The sequence below is a fragment of the Scyliorhinus canicula genome, chromosome 5 (assembly GCF_902713615.1).
Source record: "Scyliorhinus canicula chromosome 5, sScyCan1.1, whole genome shotgun sequence".
In the NCBI taxonomy this organism is placed as follows: Eukaryota; Metazoa; Chordata; class Chondrichthyes; order Carcharhiniformes; family Scyliorhinidae; genus Scyliorhinus; species Scyliorhinus canicula.
Window position 1 is genome coordinate 221,627,952 of NC_052150.1, and position 26,251 is coordinate 221,654,202.

Here is a 26,251-nt window from a genome sequence, read left to right on the forward strand (position 1 = left end):
GGGTGGAGTGAGGGAGGGAGGGTGGAGTGGGGGAGGGAGATGGAGTGGGGGAGGGAGGTGGAGTGGGGGAGGGGGTGGAGTGGGGGAGGGAGATGGAGTGGGGGTGGGGGAGGGGGATGGAGTTGGGGCGGGGGAGGGAGATGGAGTGGGGGAGGGGGGATGGAGTGGAGGAGGGTGGTGGAGTGGGGGAGGGGGATGGAGTGGGGGAAGGTGGTGGAGTGGGGATGGAGTGGGGGAGGGGGATAGAGTGGGGGAGGGGGATAGAGTGGGGGAAGGGGTGGAGTGGGGGAGGGGGTGGAGTGGGGGGGTGGGGGGGGGTGGAGTGGGGGAGGGAGGATGGAGTAGGGGAGGAGGTGGAGTGGGGGGGAGATGGAGTGGGGGAGGGAGGTGGAGTGGAGAAGGGAGATGGAGTGGGGAGGGGATGCATAGAGAAGGGGGATGGAGTGGGGATGTAATGGAGTAGGGAAGGGCTTGGAGTAGGGAAGAGGGAAAGGGACACGGAGTGGGAGAGGGGTTGAAGGTGGGGAGGGGGGATGGAGTGGTGGCAGGAGTTGGAGAGGGGGCAAAAAATGGTGCAGCAGAGGGGGATGGAGGGTGGGGGGAGATGGAGCTGAGGGACAGAGATAGAATGGCGGAGGGGGATGGAGGGTGGGGGGAGATGGACCTGAGGGACGGAGATAGAATGGCGGAGGGGGATGGAGGGTGGGGGGAGATGGACCTGAGGGACGGAGATAGAATGGCGGAGGGGGATGGAGGGTGGAGTTAGATGGAGCTGAGGGACAGAGATAGAATGGCGGAGGGGGATGGAGAGTGGGGGGAGATGGAGCTGAGGGACGGAGATAGAATGGCGGAGGGGAATGGAGAGTGGGGAGAGATGGAGCAGGGGAGGGATATAAATACTGTGGCTACAAGAGCCGGTCAGAGTCTAGGAATTCAGAAGCGAGTAACTGTCCACAATCGACAAGGCACAAGTCAGGAGTGTGATGGAATACTCTCCACTTGCCTGGATGAGTGCAGCTCCAACAACACTCAAGAAACTCAACACCATTCAAGACAAAGCAGCCCCGCTTGATTGCTCCACGTTCCACAAATATTCAAACCCTCCACCACCAGCACACAGTGGCAGCCGTGTGTACCATCTACACAATGCACTGAGTAACTCACCAAGGTTCCTTAGGCAGAACCTTCCAAACCCACGACCACTACCATCTAGAAGGACAAGGGCAGCAGATACCTGGGAACCCCACCACCTGGAGGTTCCCCTCCAAGTCACTCCCCATCCTGACTGGGAAAGATATCGCCGTTCCTTCACTGTCGCTGGGTCAAAATCCTGGAACTCCCTCCCTAACAGCACAGTGGGTGTACCTACGCCACATGTACTGCAGCAGTTCAAGAAGGCAACTCACCTTCTCAAGGGGCAATTAGGGATGGGCAATGAACGCTGGCCTAGTCAGTGATGCCCACGCCCTGTGAATTAATCATTTTAAAAACCTCAACGTTCTTACCTCGATGGTCCATATTTGCAGGCCTGGGCTCTTGCTGATGTTCTTAAAGGCCTCTGCTACTACGGTCGGCATGGTGACTGCTGTTCACAACTGCAAGCAAGCAAAAACAAAATGGAGGGGGGTTAAGATGACAAAAATGAACCGGGCGGGATTGACAACATTTATCGCGATTTGCATTCTTTTTGGACATCGCTGATAGGACCGGCGTTTTCTGCCCATCACCGAATTGCCCTCAACCGGTTTGTTATTCCCGATGGTTTCACAACACTGCCTAGCTTTCAATATCGCCGGTTTGCTTTGACAGCAAGTCTCCCCATTGGTCGCTCCACTGTTCAAAGTTACCAGCTGATTCGCACTGGCCTGGTCTCCGGGAAGCTTTCACCAGCTGACCCCCTTCCCCGACCCCCCACGCCACTAACCTCAGTCCGGCTGAGGAGACTGGAAAGGATCGGGTTGACTCCTGAGAGCGGAGTAGGTTAACGGGAGGATTATCAGAGGGGTTCAGTCGTGAGGGGCTTTGAGAGAGTAAACAGGGACAATCTGACAGGATGGTAGATAACCAGAGGACGCGGGGTTAAATACAACCTGGCAGGTTAGCCAGAGGGGGAGATGAAGGGTTAATCATCCAGCGAGCTGCCAGTTCTTACCCATCCTCACCCAGGCCCTTGAGAAGGTGATGGTGAACCCCCACCCACACCCATAGTGCTTCTTTCCATGGCAATTTGCGATGATTGAGTGGCTTTACTCGGCCATTTCAGAGGGGGGCAGTCAATAGTCAACCCCATTGCTGTGGGTCTGGAGTCACGTGTAGGCCAGACCGGGTAAGGATGGCAGATTTCCTTCCCTGAAGGACATTAGTGAACCGGGTGGGCTTATTGTGATTTTGGTAGCTTAATGAGACGAGTATTTCATCCCACCTTTATTGAATTGCAATTCTCCCCACTGTGGTGATTTGGGCATTTTGACAGATGGTTTGGCCATGCCTCTGCATTCTTCCCGTTTATAGTTGTTCCCAGTATTTCAGTGAACTTGGGAAACATGATAAGTCAATTGAGAAATCGTTCCCGTTTTACCTGAACTATTGGTCCATTATTTCTGACCTCAGAACTTTTCCCAGCCACCTAGTCTGAGTTATGCAGACCCACCAACCACAGGCCCAGTCTCCTTGACCCAGCCAATGAGGGCCACATACCAAGCTCGCACACCTTGACCCAGCCACCTATGCCCATACGCCTAGCTCTGCCTCCATGCCCGCACACCTAGCTCTGCCTCCATGCCCTTACACCTAGCTCTGCCTCCATGCCCTTACACCTAGCTCTGCCTCCATGCCCTTACACCTAGCTCTGCCTCCATGCCCTTACACCTAGCTCTGCACGCCCACTACCACATACCCAGATCCAAACACCGAATCTCAGTCACCCAGGCCCACCTCCCACTGTCCTGTGCACCATCAGGCCAGGAAGCTCCCTAATCTAACCACCTCGCTGCCCTGGCAGCCGTACCTTCACAAACTTCACTCAGCAAGGGGCTGGTTTAGCACAATGGGCTAAACAGCTGGCTTGTAATGCAGACCAAGGCCAGCAGCGCGGGTTCAATTCCCGTACCGGCCTCCCCGAACAGGCGCCGGAATGTGGCGACTAGGGTCTTTTCACAGTAACTTCGTTGAAGCCTACTCGTGACAATAAGCGATTAGTATTATTACTTTGTCAATACCTTTTATCATGTTATACACCTCAATTAGACCTCCCCTCATTGTTCCAAACACGAGAGAGTGTATGGGCCTAAGCTGCTCAATCTCCCTCCATACAACAACCTCTGGAATCAAACTGGTGACCCTCCTCTGAACTGCCTCCAATGCCACAGCATCTCCTCGCAAATAAAGAGACCGAAACTGTGGACAATACTTTGGGTGCGGTTTCATCAACGCCCTGTACAGTTGCAACAACACTTCCCTCTTATAATACGCTATTCCTTTAACTATAAATACCGGCTTTCCATTTGCCTTCCCTGTTACCTGTCTGCTAGTTTTCTGCGACTCATGCACAGAGACGCCCAGATCCCTCAGCGCCGGAGCAGATCGCCTTCGGCTAATGTTTCCATTTTAACTTGACCGGCCAGGTGGCCGCCCGCCATTTACCTTGGATGGTTGTGGGTTCAAGTCCCACCTCAGAGTGACCCCTCCTGCCCTCCCTTATCCCCCCTCCTCAGTTTGAAAGATCCTGTTGCACTTACGTTAAAAACTAAGGCGATCTGCTCATTGCTGCTGTTTGGGATCTTACTGTGCACAAACCCAGTTGCTGTGCTTCCCCACATTATTGGTTAATCATGGAATTTACAGTGCAGAAGGAGGCCATTCGGCCCATCGGGTCTGCACCGGCTCCTGGAAAGAGCACCCTACCCAAGGTCAACACCTCCACCCTATTGCCATAACCCAGGAACCCCACCCAACACTAAGGGCAATTTTGGACACTAAGGGCAATTTAGCATGGCCAATCCACCCAACCTGCACATCTTTGGCCTGTGGGAGGAAACCGGAGCACCCGGAGGAAACCCACGCACACACGGGAAGGATGTGCAGACTCCGCACAGACAGTGACCCAAGCCGGAATCGAACCTGGAGCTGTGAAGCAATTGTGCTAACCACTATGCTACCGTGCTGCCCCTAATTGTAGCAGTGCCTAACCCTCCAAAAGGTGAAGTGAGCGGGCAGGATGATGGTGGTGGTGGTGGTAATGTCACTCCACTCGTGAGTTAGACACCCAGGGTGATACTGTGAGGGGGAACTGGGTTCAAATCCCATCCATGGCGGTCGGTGCTATTTAAACTGAACTTCTAATCATTGTTTGAGGCTACAAGGTTTATATTTTCACTAAAATTCAATGAATAAATCTGGAACCTAAAGTCAGTCTCAGTAATGGAGACAGTGAAACTATCATCACTTGTCGTGGCTCGCGAATGTGCCTCAGGGAAGGAAATCTGCCGTCCTTACCCGGTCTGGCCTACACGTGGCTCCAGACCCACAACAACTCTGAAATTCCCTGGAACACTGCACGGTTCAAGGGGCAATTAGGGATGGGTAACAAATGCTGGGCCTTTAACAGTGATGCTCACTCATATCACATGAAAGAATAAAGAAAATAACACAATAACAAAATAACAAGGAAAATAACACAATAACATCGTGAGGCGGCACAGTGGCACAGTGGTTGGCATTGCTGCCTCACAGCGCCAGGGGCCCGGGTTCAATTCCAGCCTCGGGTGACTGTCCGTGCAGAGTTTACACTTTCTCTCCGTGTCTGCGTGGGTTTCCTCCGGGTGCTCCGGTTTCCTCCCACAGTCCAAAGATGTGCAGGTGAGGTGGATTGGGCTTAAATGACAGATGTCTCTGTAGAGTTGACTCTTAGGACGGGATTCTCAGACCCCCAGCCGGGTCGGAGAATCGCCGGTTGTCGGCGTGAATCCCGCCTACGCCGTCCTCCAAATTCTCCGCCCCCCCAAAAACTGGCCCGACATGAGTCACGCCGCCCGCCTCGGAGAATGGCGGGGACCGGAGCGACTCAATTGGCCCCGGGGCTGCCCGAATTCTCCTGCCCGCGATGGGCCAAAGTCCCGCCCGTTTTTTGCCAGTCCCGCCGGCGTGATTTGGAGTAGGTCCCTTACCGGCGGGACCTGGCGGCGCGGGCGGCCTCCGGGGTTCTTGTGGTGGGGGGGGGAGATCTGGCCCTGGGAGGTGTCCCCACGGTGGCCTGGCCCGCGATTGGGGCCCACCGATCCGCTGGCGGGCCTGTGCCGTGGGGGCACTCTATTGTTCCGCACCAACGGCTGCAGCAGTCCGCCATTGCCGGTGCGGAAACAAAGCCCTCTACGCATGCGTTCCCGCGCATGCGGCAACTCACGCCGGCCGGCGGAGGCCCTTCGGCGCCGGTTGGTGTGGCGCCAAGGCCTTTTCCCGCCGGCCGGCGGGGCGCAAACAACTCCGGGGCGGGCCTAGCCCCTGAAGGCGCGGCCCGGCGCTGGAGTGGGTCATGCCACTCCGTCCAGCCGGAGTTGCCCGCCCCGCCGATTACGGCAGAACCCCGCCCCATGTCTCTGAAGGGTAAGTGGGGTAATGGGGGCAGAGTGGGCCTAGGTAGGGGGCTCTTTCAGAGGGTCTGTGCAGACTGGATGGGCCGAATGGCCTCCTTCTGCACTGTAGGGATTCTATGATTCAGTCAGCAGAGTCTATGGACGGGATTCTCCGTCCCACCTCACCCATTTTCTGGGGCAGTGGGCCCCCGCCGGCAGCGGGCTCCACCGTTTTCGCCAGCTGGCCTATGGGGGTTTCCCATTGTGGGAATCCCTACGCTGTCGGGAACTCCATGGGCATGAGGGCGCTGCCAGTGAAATGGAAGATCCCGCCGACGGGAGAATCCAGCCCCATAGATTTAAGGCGATGGGCGGAAGGATCAGAGGGGACGTGAGGAAAATCTGTTCACCCTGAGGGTGGTGGGGGGCTGGTTTAGCACACTGAGCTAAATCGCTGGCTTTTAAAGCAGACCAAGGCAGGCCAGCAGCACGGTTCGATTCCCGTATCAGCCTCCCCGAACAGGCGCCGGAATGTGGCGACTAGGGGCTTTTCACAGTAACTTCATTGAAGCCTACTCGTGACAATAAGCGATTTTCATTTTTTTTTTTCATTTTCAGCTTGGATTCTCTGCCTAGGTTGGTGGCTGAAGCTGAAACATTCAAAGGTCCCTCGATCTGTGTCTGTAATGTTGGAACCCACTAGGCTTCAGACCAGGGACTGGAAAGATGAGCGACTAGTTTCTTTATCCTCTTTTTGGCCGGTGCAGACACGATGGGATGAACGGCCTCTTTCTGCACCATCATTTCTTCCGGTTCTTAATTGACTATAAAGAACTCTGGGGCATTTTGAGGTGAAAGGAGCTGTATAATTACGAGATTACTTTATCAGGCTGTATTAGTCTACATCTGTTATTTAAGGGCAGCACGGTAGCACAGTGGTTAGCACTGTGGCTTCACAGCTCCAGGGTCCCAGGTTCAATTCCCGGTTTGGGTCACTGTCTGTGCGGAGTCTGCACGTTCTCCCCGTGTCTGCGTGGGTTTCCTTCGGGTGCTCCGGTTTCCTCCCACAGTCCAAAGACGTGCAGGTTAGGTGGATTGGTCATGCTAAATTGCCCTTAGTGTCCAAAAAGGTTAGGAGGGGTTATTGGGTTACAGGGATAGGGTGGAAGTGAGGACTTAAAGTGGGCCGATGAAGACTCGATGGGCCGAATGGCCCCCTTCTGCACTGTATGTTTTATGTTGTTCTGTCGTGGGACTGTCATTAGGGATCCACAGGAGGTTCACAAGAATGATCCCTGGAATGAAGAAATTGTCGTAAGAAGAACGGTTGAGGACTCTGGGTCTGTACTCGTTGGAGTTTAGAAGGATGAGGGGGGGATCTTATTGAAACTTACAGGACACTGCGAGGCCCGGATAAAGTGGATGTGGAGAGGATGTTTCCACTTGTAGGATAAACTAGAACCAGAGGACACCATCTCAGACTAAAGGGACGATGCTTTAAAACAGAGATGAGGAGGAATTTCTTCAGCCAGAGGGTGGTGAATCTGTGGAACTCTTTGCCACAGAAGGCTGTGGAGGCCAAATCACTGAGTGTCTTTGAGACAGAGATAGATAGGTTCTTGATTAATAAGGGGGTCAGGGGTTATGGGGAGAAGGCAGGAGAATGGGGATGAGAAAAATATCAGCCATGATCGTATGGCGGAGCAGACTCGATGGGCCGAATGGCCTAAGTCTGCTCCTATATCTTATGGTCTCATTGAAGAAAGGCAGAAAAAGCTTTCCCTGCACTTGCTAGGAACAGTGCCCCGTCTGCAGTTAGCTGCCAGTTCCCTCGGCACCGACAAGAACCAACAGGTCGAAGGCACAATGGGACCCTGTGTACGGTCACAGAGTGTGCAACCATCAGAAGTAATGACAGGTGGCGCATGGCGCAGAGCTGCCCTGGGAACATGCAATTGGCAGCAATTATATTCTGCCGTCCACAGTGAGCCTTCTGTCACCCTGGTGGCTTGCCTGGCGGAGAGAGAAGATGCGTCAGAACCCGGGGCCTGCCTCCCTCCCCCACTCCCAATCAGGAATTCATAACCCTGACTGACTGAGACAACAACACTCCCCAAATCGACCATCCATCTTAAACAGGCCTGCCACAGGACATCACTAACCTGTCTGTCACTGTCCCTCAAATACCCACCTGCTCCAGCGGCCCGACAAGCGGCCAGTTGGCAGGGGAAAGGTGTGTCAGTATTTTAACCGCAAGGACATTTTCTTTCTGCTTAACTCGATGCCTCACCCCGTTGATGTGCATTTGTATAGCGCCTTTAATGCAGTTTAAAAGCATCCCCAGGCATTTTGCAGACAGTGGTTTGACACTGGGGCCACATCAGGAGATATTATAGGAGAGGTGACTGAAAGCTTGTTGTTCAAAGGGATCCGTTTGAAGGAAATTCTTAACGGAGTAGGCAGAGAGAGAGAGAATGTGGGAGGCACAGAGATTTAGGGAGGAGATTCCTAAGCCTCGGGCCTGTACGACTAAAGGCACGGCCATTCAGTCCATCTAACTCACCCTTTCTTCGAACACGAGCGGCCTAAGCGCACTGTGTATGTACCTACACCACATGGCCGGCAGTAGTTTAAAAGGCAGCTCAGCCTGACATTCACAAGGGCAATTAGGGATGGGCAATGAATGTTGGCCCAGCCAGCGTTGCCCCCATCCTGTGAAAGAATGATTTTTTAAATTTCCAGCATTGAACAGGGTCCACAGTCCTGGGGTCTTGGGGTCGCACCAGCCGGCTGGTTCGTCAGTCTGAGTAGCTATAGAAGGATTAACAACAGAGTCGAATCCGAGTAGGAGAATTGTAAATAGTTCAATAAACGTGTTGAAGTTATCTCCACGTCTGAACCTTCCTCTGTCAGAGTGAACATCAAGGAAGCCGCTTATGCTATGCCAAGAGCATAACAAGACATGGTACCAGTATTAACTCAGTATTAAAGACTCATCCAGACTCGAAGTGTTACTCCCTTCTCTCCCCACAGATGCTGGAAGAAGTCTTACAACACCAGGTTAAAGTCCAACATGTTCGTTTCAAACACTAGCTTTCGGAGCACAGCTCCTTCCTCAGGTGAATGAAGAGGCATGTTCCAGAAACAAATATATAGACAAAGTCATCTCCACATCACAGAGGCTGTCAACAGACCTGCTGGGATTGTCCAGCATTTTCTGTTTTTGAATGTCCTGCTCGAGTTCCGAATGACACCAAGAGTAAGTCTGTAGATTAAATTTAACATATAGAGCATTAGTGCTGCCCACTCTGCTCTCTACACGTGGACCGTGGACCAGCGTCACGCCTAACACGGATGTGATGCTGGAACTGGATAAAACGTTGGAGAGGCCACATCTGGAGTTTTGAGTACAGTTCTGGTCACCACATTACAGGAAGGACATAATTGCTCTGGAGGGAGTGCCGAGGAGATTGAGACGAATGTTGCCAGGGCTGGGAAATTGCTGCTGTGGGGAAAGATCGGCGATATTGGGACTGTCCCCCTCAGGAGAGGAGGCTGAGGGATCACCTAACTGAGGTGTACAAAGTTAAGATGGGCCTAGACAGGTTTGACATGAAATGAAAATGAAAATCGCTTATTGTCACGAGTAGGCTTCAATGAAGTTACTGTGAAAAGCCCCTAGTCGCCACATTCCGGCGCCTGTTCGGGGAGGCTGGTACGGGAATCGAACCGTGCTGCTGGCCTGCTCGGTCTGCTTTAAAAGCCAGCGATTTAGCCCAGTGAGCTAAACCAGCCCCTAAGGTGATGGGTAGAAGGATTAGAGGGGACGTGAGGGAAAACATTTTCACCCAGGGGGGTGGTGGGCATCCGGAATTCACTGCCTAAGTTTCATAGAATTTACAGTGCAGAAGGAGGCCATTCGGCCCATCGAGTCTGCACCGGCTCTTGGAAAGAGCACCCTACCAAGGTCAACACTTCCACCCTATCCCCACAACCCAGTAACCCCACCCAACACTAAGGGCAATTTTGGACACTAAGGGCAATTTAGCACGGCCAATCCACCTAACCTGCACATCTTTGGACAGTGGGAGGAAACCGGAGCACCCGGAGGAAACCCACGCACATACGGGGAGGATGTGCAGACTCCGCACAGACAGTGACCCAAGTTGGTCATGACGTGGAGACACCGGCGTTGGACTGGGGTGGGCACGGTAAGAAGTCTGACAACACCAGGTTAAAGTCCAACAGGTTTATTTGGAATCACTAGCTTTCGGAGCGTAGCTCCTCCATCAGGTGAGTGAAGAGGTAGGTTACTCAAACACAGCGTATATAGACAAAGCCAACGATGCAAGATGATACTTTGAACGCTCAAAACCCTCAACAAAGTTTAAACCCCACCAATCCCATCGCTAAAACCCTCGGTCAGTCAGAGCCGCCCCAGACTTTTTTTTCGGTTTAAGGTTTGAATTTGATTGGGCGGCGCTGCGCCAGGTCTGATGTGGCAATGCCTTGTGGGAGTTGTAGTTTCTTTCCTCTTCTCGATGGTAGCTGAATTGATTTGTTTCAAATTTCATAGTCCAATCTCCTGGATTGCTTTCTTCCACCACCAGGAGAGTGATGCCAATTCCGGTCGTCTCCTGGGTATTCCGGGGCGGTTGGCAGCCGTGGCACATTTCATTACAATACTAAAGCCAAGTGTGGGACTTTTGGGTCAGACGTTAACTTGAGGCCCCATCTGCCTGCCCGCGTCAAAGATCCCTTGGGATTACTTCGAAGAAGGGCAGAGGGATTATCCCTGGTGGCCAGGCTAATTATCAACATCAAAAACAACAGGTTTTCTGGCCATCATCACACTGCTGTTCGTGGGAGCTTGCTGTGCACAAATTGGCGATTGTGCTTCATGCTTTACAACAGCAACTACGCTTCAAACAGTACTCCATTGGCTGTGTTCATGGGCTGCACTAGAAAAATGCAAGCCTTTCGTCGTTGACAATTTGGCAGGGGAGTGGTGTAGTGGTAGTGTCACCGGACTAGTAACCCAGAGACCCAGGGTAGTGATCTGGGGGCCCGGCTTCGAATCCCGGCACAGCAGATAGGGAAACTTAAATTCAATAAAGTATGGAGTCTAGTAATGACCATTGTTGCAAAAAAAATCCATCTGGTTCAATGCTATAACTATAACTAATATCACTAATAGGGAAGGAAATTCAAAGAATCCCTACAGTACAGAAGGAGGTCATTCGGCCCATCGAGGCTGCACTGCCCCTCTGAAAGAGCACCAGACCTAGGTCACTGCCCCTCCCTATCCCCGTAACCCAGTAACCCCACCTAACCTGTACATCTGTGGACACTAAGGCAATTTATCATGGCCAATCCATCTAATCTTTGGATTGATTGATTTGATTTTATTGTCACACGTAGCGATGTTTAGTGAAAAGTATTTTTCTGCGGCTAAGGAAATGTACACAGTACGTACACAGTAGACAAAAAAGACAGTAGATAGTTACAGCGAATGCGGAAAAGTACACAATACCTCGACAAATAAGTAATTGGTTACGAGAAATTGGTTATTGGTAATTGGACTGTGGGGGGAAACCGGAGCACCCGGAGGAAACCCATGCAGACACGGGGAGAAAGTGCAGACTCCACACAGATAGTGGCCCAAGGCCCGAATCGAACCCTGGTCCCTGGCGCTGTGAGGCAGCAGTGCTAACCACTGTTATTCTCCCCAGTCTGCCTACACGTGACTCCAGACCCACAGCAATGTGCTTGATTCTTAACTGCCCCCTGAAATGGCCTACGAGCCACTGGGTTCAAGGGCAATTAGGGAGGGGCAGTAAATGCTGGCCCAGCGACGCCCTCATCCTGTGAAGTAATTTTTAAAATGGTGATTTCACTGGGGAATGTTGTTGCCTCGGATTTTCAAAATTGTATTTTCAGTGACAAGCCCACTTTATGTTGTGGCAAATTTCACATTGCTAAAATAAACCAGCCTTCTCACCAGGCCCAAAACAAACAAGTAAACCGTTCCAACCAAGGCCCAGGCAGGAACTAGGTTTTACTAGTCCCAGCTGGTTTGAGTTATAGGCAAAGTAGAACAGTGATTCTCGAACTCCTCTCTCCCACAAAAAGCCAACAAAGAGGCTCAAGTCAAGGGGCAGCTTCTTGCATATTGCCCAGAGTCTCCTGACAGTCACCCTCACAAGCTACCACCTTGCTGATTGGTCAACACATCTACAGACAGTGGTCCAGAGGAGTCCCTCCAACCAGGAGCCTGAGAACCATTCTGTTGAATCTCAAACGCCTCAGGGCTGGTGCTGATCGCACCTGTGGATACGCATCCCAAAAAACGGGAACGTCCCCTCATACCAGCACCATGTAACCCTGATGATGTAAACATAGAACATACAGAGCAGAAGGAGGCCATTCGGCCCATCAATTCTGCACCGACCCATTTAAACCCTCACTTCCACCCTATCCCCGTAACCCCTCCTAACCTTTTTGGTCACTAAGGACAATTTAGCATGGCCAATCCACCCAACCTGCACGTCTTTGGACTGTGGGAGGAAACCGGAGCAAACCCACACAGACACGGGAGAACGTGCAGACTCCGCGCAGACAGTGACCCAGATGGTAATCGAACATGGGACCCTGGCGCTGTGAAGCCACAGTGCTAGCCACTAGTTCTAAAGGTCATCAACTCTGAGGGCCAGAGCCTGGGTGGAGCATTGGCCGAGGAAGGTGTGGCAAAATGGAAAGAAAGAGGTGCTGAGGGTTGCCTGGTGTGACTCCGCACCAGGGAACTGAAGGATGAGCTCAAGAAGGCTCAATCATCCTCTCAAGGTTAGGCAGGGACTGGTTAGGGAGTATGATGAGGCAGGGAAGCATATTTGGTGGGCTAACGCAGAACGCATTGTTATTTTTAATGCCAGGTTAAAGTCCAACAGGTTTGTTTCAAATCGCTGGCTTTCAGAGCGCAGCTCTTTCCAGAAGTGCACCGAAAGCTAATGATTTGAAACAAACCTGTTGGACTTTAACCGGGTGTTGCAAGACTTCTTACTGTACCCACCCCAGTCCCAACGCCGGCATCTCCACATCAAGGAACATTAGTTGAGGGATAAATGTTGGCCAGGACACCAGCAGACCTCCGGTGCTCTTCTTCAAAGCAGCGGTTCAGGAAGGTCTTCCACCACGACCTTAGAACATAGAACAGTACAGCACAGAACAGGCCCTTCGGCCCTCGATGTTGTGCCGAGCAATGATCACCCTACTCAAACCCACGTAACCACCCTATATCCGTAACCCAACAACCCTTAACCTTACTTTTTAGGACACTACGGGCAATTTAGCATGGCCAATCCACCTAACCCGCACATCTTTGGACTGTGGGAGGAAACCGGAGCACCCGGAGGAAACCCACGCACACACGGGGAGGACGTGCAGACTCCGCACAGACAGTGACCCAGCCGGGAATCGAACCTGGGACCCTGGAGCTGTGAAGCATTTATGCTAACCACCATGCTACCGTGCTGCCCATCTCAAGGGCAATGAGGGATGGGCACTAAAAGTCACCCATTCTCACATCGCAAAAACTAATCATTAAAAAAAATATCCTGGAAAACACTGATGAGCGCTTTTCGTGATGAATAATAGAAAAAAACTCCAAGAATGCACCCAAGTGTCTAGGCGAGGCCTGAAGTGTGAGGCAGCCTGCGTGGTCACCTTAAACTCAACAGGAGGGTTGGAGAACTAGAACAACGGGTTTCGGGGCAAACGGAAGAATGCGTATCCCCTTGGCAATACTGAAATGTAAACTGCAAGAATTGAACATTCTCCAGCTCCTACACACCGGATTCCATTTTGGTTCTCTCTGTTTTGGCCACTGGCCTTGCAAGATGGCCGACATCCTTCAGCTCTTCCAATGACGAAAAGGGAATGGGATTTCGAGGGCCCCCCCTTTCCATTGCCGAAGGTTTTCCATGCACGGTTGTGGTGAATGTAATATGATAATTCACACTATGTCTTTGTAAGCGCAGTAGCGTTATCCAACCACTAGGGGGAGTAGCTCTGGGAATGCTCAGGAGATTGTACAGGGCTCCACCCTTGGCTCCGCCCATGACTCCTCCCCCTAGTGCTGCTGTATAAATTCCTTTGTCCAGAGTCAGCCTGCAGTTCACTGAGAGTTCATCAATGGGTAACAGGCTGGCTCTGTAGTAAGTCGATTAAAGCCTATATTCATATCGGAAACACGTGTCTGGTGAATTGATGGTTCCATCAACGGTCAACCAGAATGTTGTCCATGTCTTAACTGGCAAAGAGTCCCTTACAGCCATCACCTTCGTTCTCACTGGCTGGCATCGACTTCAGGTCAAGCAATGCCCCATTTTTTTTTTTTATAAATTTAGATTAGCCAATTATTTCTTCCAATTAAGGGGCAATTTAGCGTGGCCAATCCACCTACTCTGCACATTTTTGGGTTGTGGGGGCGAAACCCACGCAGACACGGGGAGAACGTGCAAACTCCACACGGACAGTGACCCAGAGCCGGGATCGAACCTGGGACCTCAGCGCCGTGAGGCGGTTGTGCTAACCACTAGGCCACCCTGCTGCCCTGCAATGCCCCATTTTTAATATTATCGCCCCTATTTTCAAACCCTTCCATTGACCCTCCCGATCTGTTTCAGCCCAGGATCTCTTCACTCTGCCCTCTTGGGAATCCCAGATTTCCATCGCTCCACCTTTGGCCACTGTGATTTCAGCCGCCTGTCGGCTCTGAAATGCCCTCACTAACTCTCTCCGGCTCTTTCCTCTTCCTTTCTGACCAAGCTTTTGGTCATCTGCCCTCAGTCTGTCAAATTCTGTTTTCTAACACTCCCTTGTGGTGTTTGATTGTAAAGAACAAAGAACAAAGAAAAGGCCCTTCGGCCCTCCAAGCCTGTGCCGACCACGCTGCCCATCCAAACTAAAATTTTCTACACTTCCTGGGTCCGTATCCCTCTATTCCCATCCTATTCATGTATTTGTCAAGATGCCCCTTAAACGTCACTATCGTCCCTGCTTCCACTACCTCCGGCAGCAAGTTCCAGGCACCCACTACCCTCTGTGTAAAAAACTTGCCTCGTACATCTCCTCTAAACCTTGCCCCTCGCACCTTAAACCTATGCCCCCTAGTAATTGACCCCTCTACCCTGGGAAAAAGCCTCTGACTATCCACTCTGTCTCTGCCCCTCACAATTTTGTACACCTCTATCAGGTCGCCCCTCAACCTCCTTCGTTCCAGTGAGAACAAACCAAGTTTATTCAACCTCTCCTCATAGCTAATGCCCTCCATACCAGGCAACATCCTGGTAAATCTCTTCTGCACCCTCTCTAAAGCCTCCACATCCTTCTGGTAGTGCGGCGACCAGAATTCGACACTAGTGTGTTGAAGATATATAAATATAAGTTGCTGTTGATCCAACAGACTTTAGGGCTGAGGGTCTAGTCCGTGACCAAAACAGATCTAACCTTGTCGTAGGAAGGGAGCAGGCCATTCAGCCCCTCGAACCTGACCTGCCATTCAATCAGATAGCAGTTGACCTGTACGTCAGCTCCATTTACAGTTACCAGCTGCATATCACTCAGCAACCTCACCCAACAAAAATCTATCCATCTCGTTCTTGAAAGCCGCAACTCAAACCATTTCTCCGACCCTTTGTGGGAAGAAGCATTTGCTGATTATACTGCTGAACGGCCGAGAGATTGTGCCCCCTCCCCACACGTGCACCTTGTTATGGAATTCCCAACCTCCCGTCAACACGGTTGTACAGTGGACTGGTGATAGAATCTCCAAAATTGATCAGGGTCCGTTCTGGGAAGGTTAATGAGGTCGTTCCCGGCGCTTAACCCGCTATCTAACGGCACTTTGATGTCTTTTCGGACCCCAGTAGGGAGTGCACCCCGAGGCTGCACTTTAACACCATTTTTAAATGGCGCCCCAATCGCTCGACCTCCTGTCGCAACCCATGGACTCCCCTCCCCTCAACTCACCTATAAGGGGGCCCTTGAGCCCCCGCCTCCCACCTCGCATGGGCAGGGCACTGCCGGGCTCAATCCCGGCATGGGCAAAAAGCCTGGCAGTGCCCCTTCCAGCCTAGCAGTGCTATCTGGGCTGCCTGGCAGTGCCAAGCTGGCACCCCAGGTGGCACTGCTCGGGTGCCAGGGTGGTACTGCCAGGGTGTCTGGGTGGTACTGCCAGGGTGTCTGGGTGGTACTGCCAGGGTGCCAGGTGCCACCCTACCTGGGGGTCTCCGACCGCCTGGGAGACCCCCCCCCCCCCATGTGCCATTCCGCCTGGTCCCTGTTTGTGGGGACCAGGGCTAAACAGTGCTCAACTAGGCTCTCCTCAGCAAGGACCATATCGGACGGATGTCCCTTCCATCCGTCGCGGGAATAGTTGACAGTGCTTTCAAGCCGGATCCGGATAACGACCTCTCTAGTTAGATCTCGCAACAGGTCGCGACCCGGATCCTGCCCACAACGGTTACATCTCAGTTAGATCTCACCAGGCGTAACAGCCGTCGGGAATCCCGGGCGTAGACCTCTCCCAGGATCTACCTCCCAGCTGCATCCCACCCCAATTCCAGTGGGACACGGTCGTTAGATCGCGCTGATAGAATCGTAGAATCCCTACAGTGCAGAAGGAGACCATTCAGCCCATCAAATCTGCACCAGCCCTCTGAAAGAGCACCCCCACCTGGGCCCACTCCCTCACCCTATCCCTACAGCCCCACCTAACGCAGAGGCTTAGACGAATGACACGGAGACATGAGTTCAAATCCCACCATGGCTTCCGGGGAAGTTTACTGAAATTAAATTAATAAATACAGAATGAAATACCAGTCCCATTATTAACCATCGCGAAGCTATCATCAATTGTCGTAAAAACCCATCTGGCTCACTAATGTCCTTCAGGGAAGGCGATCTGCCGTCCTTACCCGATCAGGTCGACATGCGACTCCAGACCCACAACAATGTGATTCACGCTTCAACTCCCTCCGAAATGGCCGAGCAAACCACTCAGTTCCAGGGTAATGAGGGACGGGCGACAACTGCTGACACCCACATTCCGAAAGCGAACTTAAAAGAAAAACCCGCGGGCCATCAACTGTGGAGATTAAGAACCCAGGAACCGAAAGCAAAACAGAGAAAGGGCCGGAGAAACAAAGGATGTCTGTCAGCCCCGGCGAGAGCAACCGCCCGGATCAACCAGTTACTCCCGGCCCTGGAAAACCCAACTGCTTTACCTTCAACAACGCTGCTGGTCACAGGGTGTGGGGGTGCCCCGGACAAGTGGGGAGGGTGTAGGTGCTGCAAGCTGCACATTATGGGCTGCCAAACGCCCTTGCGACACGGGCAGCCACCGCAAGTAAACGCAAGTCACTTCTGTGCCTCTCAACCAGCTGCCAGGTAATCCGCACCCAAGGGATTGACGGTCGTCTCAGGTTTCAAATATCTAAGGAATGCAGGTGAGCAGGAAGCTGACGGGTTTCTCGGTGAGCCTGAGGGATCTGTGTCATGGGCTCGGTCGCAGCAGAACTCCTTAACAAAATTCCCTCGCTCCACCGCCCTCCTCCACCTTTCCCGGCAAAGCGACAGGAGCAATTTCTGAACCTACTTCATCGCAGTCATCCCCTTGCTTCTTCGCTCTGGAGTGGCAGACACTACAGTGGGAGTGATTCGGGCAGCCCGAAATTGCGCCGATCAGTTCATCGTTTATTGATCCGTGCGGAACGCGCGAATCTCGTGGCGGGCGTGGGCAGGAGCCGTTACCTCGTGTAGTTGAACGTCCACATTAAAAGTGCACCCAACCAGCCAGTCTTCGCCCGCCTCCTTCCACTGCCTCCCTGATCCGGGGATGCCAATGCCAATAAATTAACATCGTTCGTCGGGAAGTGCCTTTATCCTTCCTTGAAAGTCGCGAGAACGGGATTCCGACAGTTCGGCCCGTGTCGGGAGATATTTGGCCTCAGGCCTGAGGGAGAAGTGGCGATAGGAACTTTCAAAAAGGAACGGGATATAAAATCTGAAAGGTGATGAAACGCAGAGCTCTTGGGAAAGAGCAAGGGAGTCTCAGCAACTAGCTCTTACAAAGAGCACGATGGGCTGAGTGGCCTCTTTCCGCGCCTGATTTATTGCTGGGCCACGGCCCTCGTGGGCATCCGCAGCCTTCTGTCCCCCCCCCCCCCTCACCCCTCCCTCAACGAGCCTTTCTCACCCCTGAGGTGGTGTGTAGAGGAAGTTGCTTGTCCACAAGGACGATTCCCAGACCTCTTCTCAACCAAAGCCCATGCACAGCTCACTCTCCAGGAGGAGTATCTAGTCGGCCAGGAAACCGGCCACCTCTATCTCTCTGTCTCTCTCTCTGTCTCTCTCTCTGTCTCTCTCTCTATCTCTCTGTCTCTCTCTCTGTCTCTCTCTCTATCTCTCTGTCTCTCTCTCTCTGCCTCTCTATAACTCCAGGAGGACAGTTAGCCTCATCAATCCGTTCAGCTATTCGATTTGGCCGGTGCTGATCGCATCTCAATCCTAGCCTTGGGGCAGAAACCCATGGACATCAATGTGACAGGGCTGGCCAAACCGAGGGGACTGGTTTCCCCCTCTCCCTCCTGGGTACTGAGGCCAATTCTCCACTTGGCCTGCATTTATTGCCCATCCCTAACTGCCCTGGAGAAAGGGAGGGGAAGGCTGCTGATGGGCTGGTAGCAGAGTCGCCTTGCTATATTTCAGAGGCAGGCAAGAGGGAGACACCATGCACCACTGCCATGTTCGGCTCTTCAATCAGCACTTATCCCTCTAACCCTCCAAAACTCCATCAGACACTCAGAAGGGGTGGGGGGGGTGGTTACCAACTCTTCAGGGATGAAAGACGAAACTGCTGCTGACAAAACGTGCAAGTAAAATCCTAAAGGTGATTATAATTGTAGAGAAAGTCCATCCGCTTTCCAATTGGTGTGTCAAACAATCATTGACGGCAAGCCCGGGGTGCGGCAGTGGAGATGGCAGGTCATGTGATCAAATCTCCAGGAGTACACCCAGCTAGAGTTGACAACCCAACTGCTCACTGCCAGGCAGTGGCAGGGATTGGGAAGATATCAGCAATGGCACAGCGGGAAACTTGTTGCCAATATCTGGTCCACTCCTGGTCCACTCACGTTGATGCAACAGTCAAGAAAGCCCAACAACGTCTCTACTTCCTGCGGAAGCTAAAGAAATTTGGCATGTCTGCATCAACTCTCACAAACCTCTACAGATGTGCCATAGAGAGCATCCTATCCGGCTGCATCACAGATTGGGTATGGCAACTGCTCGGCCCAAGATCGCAAGAAACTGCAGAGTGTGGTGAACTCAGCCCAACACATCACACAAGCTTGCCGCCCTCACATTGATTCTGTCTACACCTCCCGCTGCCTCAGGAAGGCAGACAGCATTATTAGAGACCCCTATCATCCAAGCTTTGCCCTCTTCCAGACCCTTCAGTCAGGTAGAAGATACAGAAGTCTGAAGATCCAGACATAGGAACTGCTTCTTCCCCACAGCTACAAGACTCCTCAACGACTCCCACTTGGACTGATCTGTTCCCTGTAAGAACACTATTCACGATGCCCTATGCTGCTCTTGCTCATGTAGTTGCTTTGTTTGGCCCCTTGTTCCACACTGTAACCAATCACTGTTTGTCGACGTACCATTTGTCAATGTTCTCTGTTGATTATTCTTTTGTCTATTATGTACGTACTGTGTACGTTCCCTCGGCCGCAGAAAAATACTTTTCACGGTACTTCGGTACATGTGACAATAAATCAAATCACATCAAATATCTCATCGAATCAGAGAGATTTACAGTAGGGGAGAAGGCCATTCAGCCCATCTTGTCAGCACCGCCAACCAGCCTAATCCTACCTTTCAATTCTTGGTCCATAGCCTTGTAGGATATGGCATTTCAAGCGTATCTCCCACCCTTTCAAACAGTCAACTTCAGACCCCCACAACCCTCTGGGCAGAACAATTGCCCCTCAGATCCCCTCTAAACCACCCATCTCTTGTCCCTGGTTATGGACCCCTCAAGCAAGAGGAATAGAAAAAATGAAGATCGCTTATTGTCACGAGTAGGCTTCAATGAAGTTACTGTGAAAAGCCCCTAGTCGCCACATTCCGGTGCCTGTCCGGAGAGGCTAGTACGGGAATCGAACCGTGCTGCTGGCCTGCTTGGTCTGCTTTAAAAGCCAGCAATTTAGCTCAGTGAGCTAAACCAGCCCCTGCTTTAGGACCCTCCTATCAACTTTATCTAGGTCCCTCACCATTTTATTTATTTTAAACTATTATTAATTATTTCATGTGATGCGGGCGTCGCTGGCTAGGCCAGCATTTACACCCATCCCTAACTGCCCTTGAACTGGGTGGCTTGCTCGGCCATTTCAGAGGGTAGTTAAGAGTCAACCACATTGCTGCGAGTCTGTGTAGGCCCCACCAGACCAGGTTGAGGATGGAAGATTTCCTTCCCGAAAGGGCATTCGTCAGCCAGATGGGATTTTACAACAATCGACGATAGTTTTGTGTTCACTTCTACATCCCAGATGTTATGAATGGAGTCTAAATTCCACCAGTTGTCGCTGGGGGGTGGGGGGGGGGGGGGGGGGGGGGGGGGGGTGGGGGGGGTGGGGGGGGGGGGGGTGGATTCAAACCCCTGTCCCGGAGGATTGGTCTGGGTCTCTGGATTACTAATACAGTGACGTTATCCTAAATCTCCATCTCCCCCTCGATGCACCGGAATTACATCTCCCCTTGACCTCCTCGGTCGCCAAGGAAACGACCCCGGCCTGGCCAATCTTTCCTCAGAACTGAAATCCTCCAGGCCGGGCCACAGTTTCCTGAGCCTTCTCTGTAGTTTTTCTCTCACGCAATCACATCTTTCCTCAGAACTGAAATCCTCCAGGCCGGGCCACAGTTTCCTGAGCCTTCTCTGTAGTTTTTCTCTCACGCAATCACATCTTTCCTCACAGTGTGGTGACCAGAGCGGCAGGCAATACCCCAGCTGCGGCCTAACTAATGTTTTTGTGAACTAGTTCCTGTTAGGTTCCAGTGTTGAAGGGATTAAACTTTCCCCAAGTGCCCCTCAATTCCCCATGATCAGGAAGCAGGATTAAATTAAATACCTACTGGAAACTTCAAATAAACTGAGCTGGGACTTCAACTAAAATAACAAGGACTTGCATCTACACAGCACCGTTCGTCATTATAAAGTGCCATTAACAATTTACATTGACCTCAGCTTTGACCAAAAGTCACCCAGCCTCGAAGCGTTCGCTCCCTTCTCTCTCCACAGGAGCTGTCAGACCTGCTGTGATTGTTCAGTATTTTCTGTCAGATTCCACCAACCGCAGTGATTTGCTTCTAATTTACATTTATTTATTCTTTCAAGGGAATCTGGGCCTTTGTCGTGGCTTGAGCGGATTGGTTTGATCGGCCGTTTCAGAGGGGCGGTTGAGAGTCTCCCACATCGATATGGGTCTGGAGTCACATGTAATAACAATAAGAAGAAGAATCTTTATTTGTGTCACAAGCCGGCTCACATTAACACTGCAATGAAGTTACTGTGAAAAGCCCCTAGTCGCCATGTTCTGGCGCCTGTTCGGGTACACAGAGGGAGAATTCAGAATGTCCAATTCACCCAACAGCACGTCTTTCGGGACTTGTGGGAGGAAACCGGAGCACCCGGAGGAAACCCACGGCGACACGGGGAGAAGGTGCAGACTCCGCACAGACAGTGATCCAAGCCGGGAAACAAAACTGAGACCCTAGCGCTGTGAAGCAACAGTGCTAACCACCGTGCTGTCGTACCGCCCAGACTGGGTAAGGATGACAGATTTCCTTCCCTAAAAGACGTAAGTGAACAAGATGGTTTTTTGCCCCGTTACTAGCTTTCAATTCCAGGTTTATTGTATTCACCCTCCACCAGAGACCCAGGCACAGTGAGTATCAAAGCTCAGGAGACTCGAGAAGGCAAATCGAAACAGCAGTTCATTGAAAAGGCCACAGCGCAGCATCCAGCACATAGGTCCCAGTCAGGACTACCGATTGTGGCGGTCCCAATCCCAGCCAGTTTTTAAGGGTCGAATCTATGACCCCCAGCTGATGGGCCTCCGACCATTTGCGGGGAAGTTCGTCCTCCATGAGCCCCATCGGGAAAGCAATCGAGATGTCCCTGTGGGTCTCGAGGGGGGTATTACAACCCCGCCCCCCTGCCCCTGCTGAAGTCTGAAGGTCCCTCTGTGGCTGGATGGGTGTTCCACCCATGGCAGGGTACCTGTACAAATGGAGGCCTTGTTGACCATCATTTTATAGTCGTCACACAGACGGAAGGACTAATCCGGCTTCAGCACTGGAACTACTGGTGTTGCCCACTCTGCGAACTGGACCGGGCGTATAATTACGAAGTTCTCCAGCACGCTCAGCTCGTCGCCCACCTTCAATAGCATATGGGGTTGGATAAGCTGTGAAATATTTGGGTTGGACATTCGCATCAAGGTTTACTTAGCTGTGGCCCCCTTTATCTTCCCTCGATCTTCCTGGAAGACTCCTGGATATTTTCCCAGGACTGCATACAATCCGCCTGTACAGATTCTGAAGGTCTGTTGCCAATTCAGGCAGAGTCTCTGTAACCAGTCACGGTGTAGAAGACTGGGTCTGGCTCCCTGAACCCACTACCAGTAGTAGTCGGACTGGCTGTTGTCCAGGGATAACCGGGGTCATCGTAGCCTCCATGATTGTCAGTGGTGGAATTCCGGTGGCGGCTATGAAGGAGTAAGTCACACATTTGGTGGCTCCCGTTTGGGTCGGACTTTTGGACCTTTTCCCCCCACGTTTTACCGGACTTGAATTGGAAATTGATGACAGAGGCAGTTGTGTACTGAATTCCCACATCGGGGCATGGAGAGGAGGACTAGAAGCGTTCGCAAAGGCAGAGACAGAAAGAGAGACAGGGCTTGGGCTGAAGCTGCAGCGGGAGACAGTATGGCGGAGAACCGGGCCTCTGGCTTGTCGACCCAGCGGTCAACGGAGCAGCTGATGCAAGTTATCCAGGAGGGCTTCGCCAAGCAGAAGCAGGACTGCTTGGACCCGATAAAGAGGCAATTTCGCAGCTGGAACTTAGATTGGATGCCCAAGATCGGGCGATCCAGAAGGTAGAGAAGGCGCTGGCTGAGCAGGAGGAACATCAAACTGCGGTGGAGCTGGAGGTGGGGATGCTGAGAGACCAACAGAAAAGGCTCCTGGAGAAGGTGGGGGACCTAGAGAACAGGTCCCGCCGGCAGAGCCTGAGAATCATTGGGCTCTCGGAGGGGTCCGAAGGGGCGGATGCTGGGGCATACATAGCGGGCATGTTCGAGAAGCTGCTGGGGATGGGGCATTCACCGACCCTTGGAGGTGGACAGGGCTCACAGAGCATTCACGAGGAAGCCGCGAATGGGAGACCCCCCTGAGGGCAATGGGGGTGAGATTCCACAGATATCTGGATAAGGAGTGTATTTCACAGAGGGCCAAGCAGACACTGAGCTGTAAATGGGACAACAGTATCCTGCGGATCTATCAAGACCTGAGTGCGGAGGTGGCCAGGGGAAGAGCGGGATTCAACCAGATCAGGTCGATCCTTTTCAACAAAAAGGTGAAGTTCAGGCTGTTGTACCCGGCCCGCCTCTGGGTCACATACGAGGAACAACATTTCTATTGCGAGTCGCCAGAGGAAGCGCTGGACTTGGCGAAAAGGAAAGGACTGGTATCAGACTGAGAACTTTGAATTTTGCTGTAGCGTTTATGTTTTACAAAAAAAAAAAGTTTCTTGCTTTTTCAGAGGTTATTTGTAATGCCTGCTGTATGGACCTGGGGCCAGCTGCAGAGCTGAGTGATGTAACGTTTGTATTTGCACTGTTGGGGGAGGAGGCAGAGCTGAGTGAGGTAACGTTTGTATTTGCACTGTTGGGGGATGGAGGCAGAGCCGAGTGAGGTAACGTTTGTATTTGCACTGTTGGGGGATGGAGGCAGAGCTGAGTGAGGTAACGTTTGTATTTGCACTGTTGGGGGATGGAGGTGTGTTTGTTCGGATGCTGGAGCTTTTACTTGTCCTTTTCTTCTTTTTTTGAGTTCAACTTGAGTTTTTTTTAATCTCTGTCGGACAATTGTGTTGGGATTATTTTTCAATTGAATATGTTCGTATGAGCGGGGAGGGAGGGTGGGGAAGGGACAATAGGTGGGAGACTGTCTGGCGCCAGGGGCGAGGGCCACCAAGCTAGCTGGACGGGCTAGCTCACGGAAGCGCAGTGGGGGGGGGGGGGGGTGAACAGATGTTAGGCTTATCAAAGTAAGAAGTCTTACAACACCAGGTTAAAGTCCAACAGGTTTGTTTCAAACACGAGCTTTCGGAGCACGGCTACTTCTTCAGGTGAAGAAGGAGCCGTGCTCCGAAAGCTCGTGTTTGAAACAAACCTGTTGGACTTTAACCTGGTGTTGTAAGACTTCTTACTGTGCTCACCCCAGTCCAACGCCGGCATCTCCACATCAAGGCTTATCAAAGGGGTTGATTTATTTAGTGCTGTTACTGGGGGGAGGGGGGGAATGTTCTGCTGATGAAGGAGGGACTGTTGCTGAGGGACAGAGAGGAGGTCGGAGGCGGAAGCTGCCTGGGGGCGGGCCGGTGGAGGCGTGGGGCGCGGGCTGGAGACTGGCCCAAGAGAGGGGATGGCTGATCGGGGAAGTGGGGGGGCCGATGAGCTCCCCAACTAGACTGATCACCTGGAATGTAAGAGGGCTCAATGGGCCGGTCAAGAGGGCACGCGTGTTCGTGCATCTGAGGGGGCTGAAGGCGGACGTGGTAATGTTGCAGGAGATGCACCTTAGAAGTTAAAGGAGTTCTGCTTCTACTCACACGTGCGTAAAGTATACTCCCGGATCAATTTCTTTATTCTGAGCAGGGCTTTACTGACGGGGGTGGTGGACACGGGGTACTCGGCGATCACAATCTCAGACCATGCCCCGCACTGGGTTGGCCTGCAGGTTAGTAAAGACAGTAACCAGCGCCTGCACTGGAGGTTAGACTTGGGGCTTTTAGCGGACGAAGGGGTGTTATAGCGGCTGAGGAAATGCATTCAGAATTACCTGGAGGTCAATGACACGGGAGAATTCAGCAGCGGTAGTCTGGGAGGCACTGAAGGCGGTGGTCAGAGGGGAGCTGATCTCGATCCGGGCCCATAGGGAGAAGGTGGACAGGACAGAGTCAGACCGACTGGTTAAGGAGATACTATAGGTCGATAGGAGTTATGCAGAGACCCCAGAGGCAGGGCCTCTAAAGGAACGGCGGAGGCTACAGGCGGAGTTCGGCTTGTTAACCACAGGGAGGGCGGTAAAGCAGCTGAGAAAGGCGAGGGGGGCGATCTATGAGCATGGAGAGAAGGCCAGCAGAATGCTTGCACAGCAACTTAGAAAGAGAGAGGCAGCCAGGGAGATAGGGAAAGTAAAGGATGGGGACAGGGGCCTGGTTGGAGACTCAGCAGGGGGTGAATAAGGCGTTTAGGGATTTCTTCAGTAGGCTGTATAGGTCGGAACCCCCAACGGGGCCGGAGGGGATGAGGCACTTCTTGGAGGGGCTGAATTTCCCGAAGGTGGACGGGGAGCTGTTAGAAGGGCTGGGGGCCCCGATCGGGTTGGAAGAGGCAGCGGAGGGTCTGAAGGCCATGCAGTCGGGTAAAGCCCCGGGGCCGGACGGGTACCCAGCGGAGTTCTATAAAACGTTCTCTGGGATATTGGGGCCGTTGTTGATGAGGACATTCAATGAGGCAAGGGAGAGAGGGGTGCTTCCCCCGACGATGTCACAGGCCACGATTTCGCTGATCCTGAAGCGGGACAAGAACCCGGAGCTGTGTGGGTCCTACAGGCCGATATCCCAGTTGAATGTGGACGCCAAACTGTTGGCCAAAATTCTGTGCTCTAGGATTGAAGACTGTGTTCCGGACGTGATTGGGGAGGACCAGACGGGGTTAGAGAGCAACAAAAAGCTGGAGGGGGTTCCAAAGGGGCGGCAGAGAGCACAGAGTTTCACTCTATGCAGATGACCTGCTCCTCTACATCTCGGACCCACAGAACAGCATGGACGGAATCATCGCGCTCCTGAAAGAGTTTGGTGCCTTCTCGGGCTACAAACTCAACATGAGCAAAAGCCAGATCTTCCCGGTACACCCACAAGTGGTGGGGTGGGGGGGGGGGGGGGGGGGGGGGGGGGGGGGGGCAGCACTAACGGGACTGCCATTTAAACAAGCCTGACTCAAATTCCGCTACCTGGGGATCCAAATAGCCCATGACTGGAAAGAGATCCACAAATGGAACCTCACCAGCCTGACGGAGGAAGTAAAAAAGGATCTGCAAAGATGGAACACACTCCCACTCTCCCTCGCGGGGAGAGTCCAGACGATCAATATGAACGTGTTGCCCAGGTTCATCTTCCTGTTTAGATCCATGTGGCTGAGCGAGTAAGGGGATGGATCCAGGAGCCAGAGGCTGAGTGGGTGCGCACGGAAGAGGCCTCCTGCATGGGGACCTCTCTCCGGGCCCTCTCCATGGCAGCACTCCCATCCCCACCCAAAAAACACTCCAGCAGC

General features: G+C 52.5%; 1 protein-coding gene across 2 annotated transcripts in view; it reads right to left on the minus strand.

Moving 5' to 3' along the window:
• Positions 1-26,251, minus strand: part of vill (villin-like) — a 150,213-nt gene that overhangs the window by 90,660 nt on the left and 33,302 nt on the right. Inside the window, exon 2 of one of the 2 annotated variants that reach the window (XM_038798570.1) lies at positions 1,506-1,598. In XM_038798570.1, the coding sequence (XP_038654498.1) occupies positions 1,506-1,577 (72 nt within the window). In that variant the 5' untranslated portion in view covers positions 1,578-1,598. The remainder of the gene's footprint in view (positions 1-1,505; positions 1,599-26,251) is intronic. The other variant, XM_038798569.1, reaches the window with a different exon arrangement.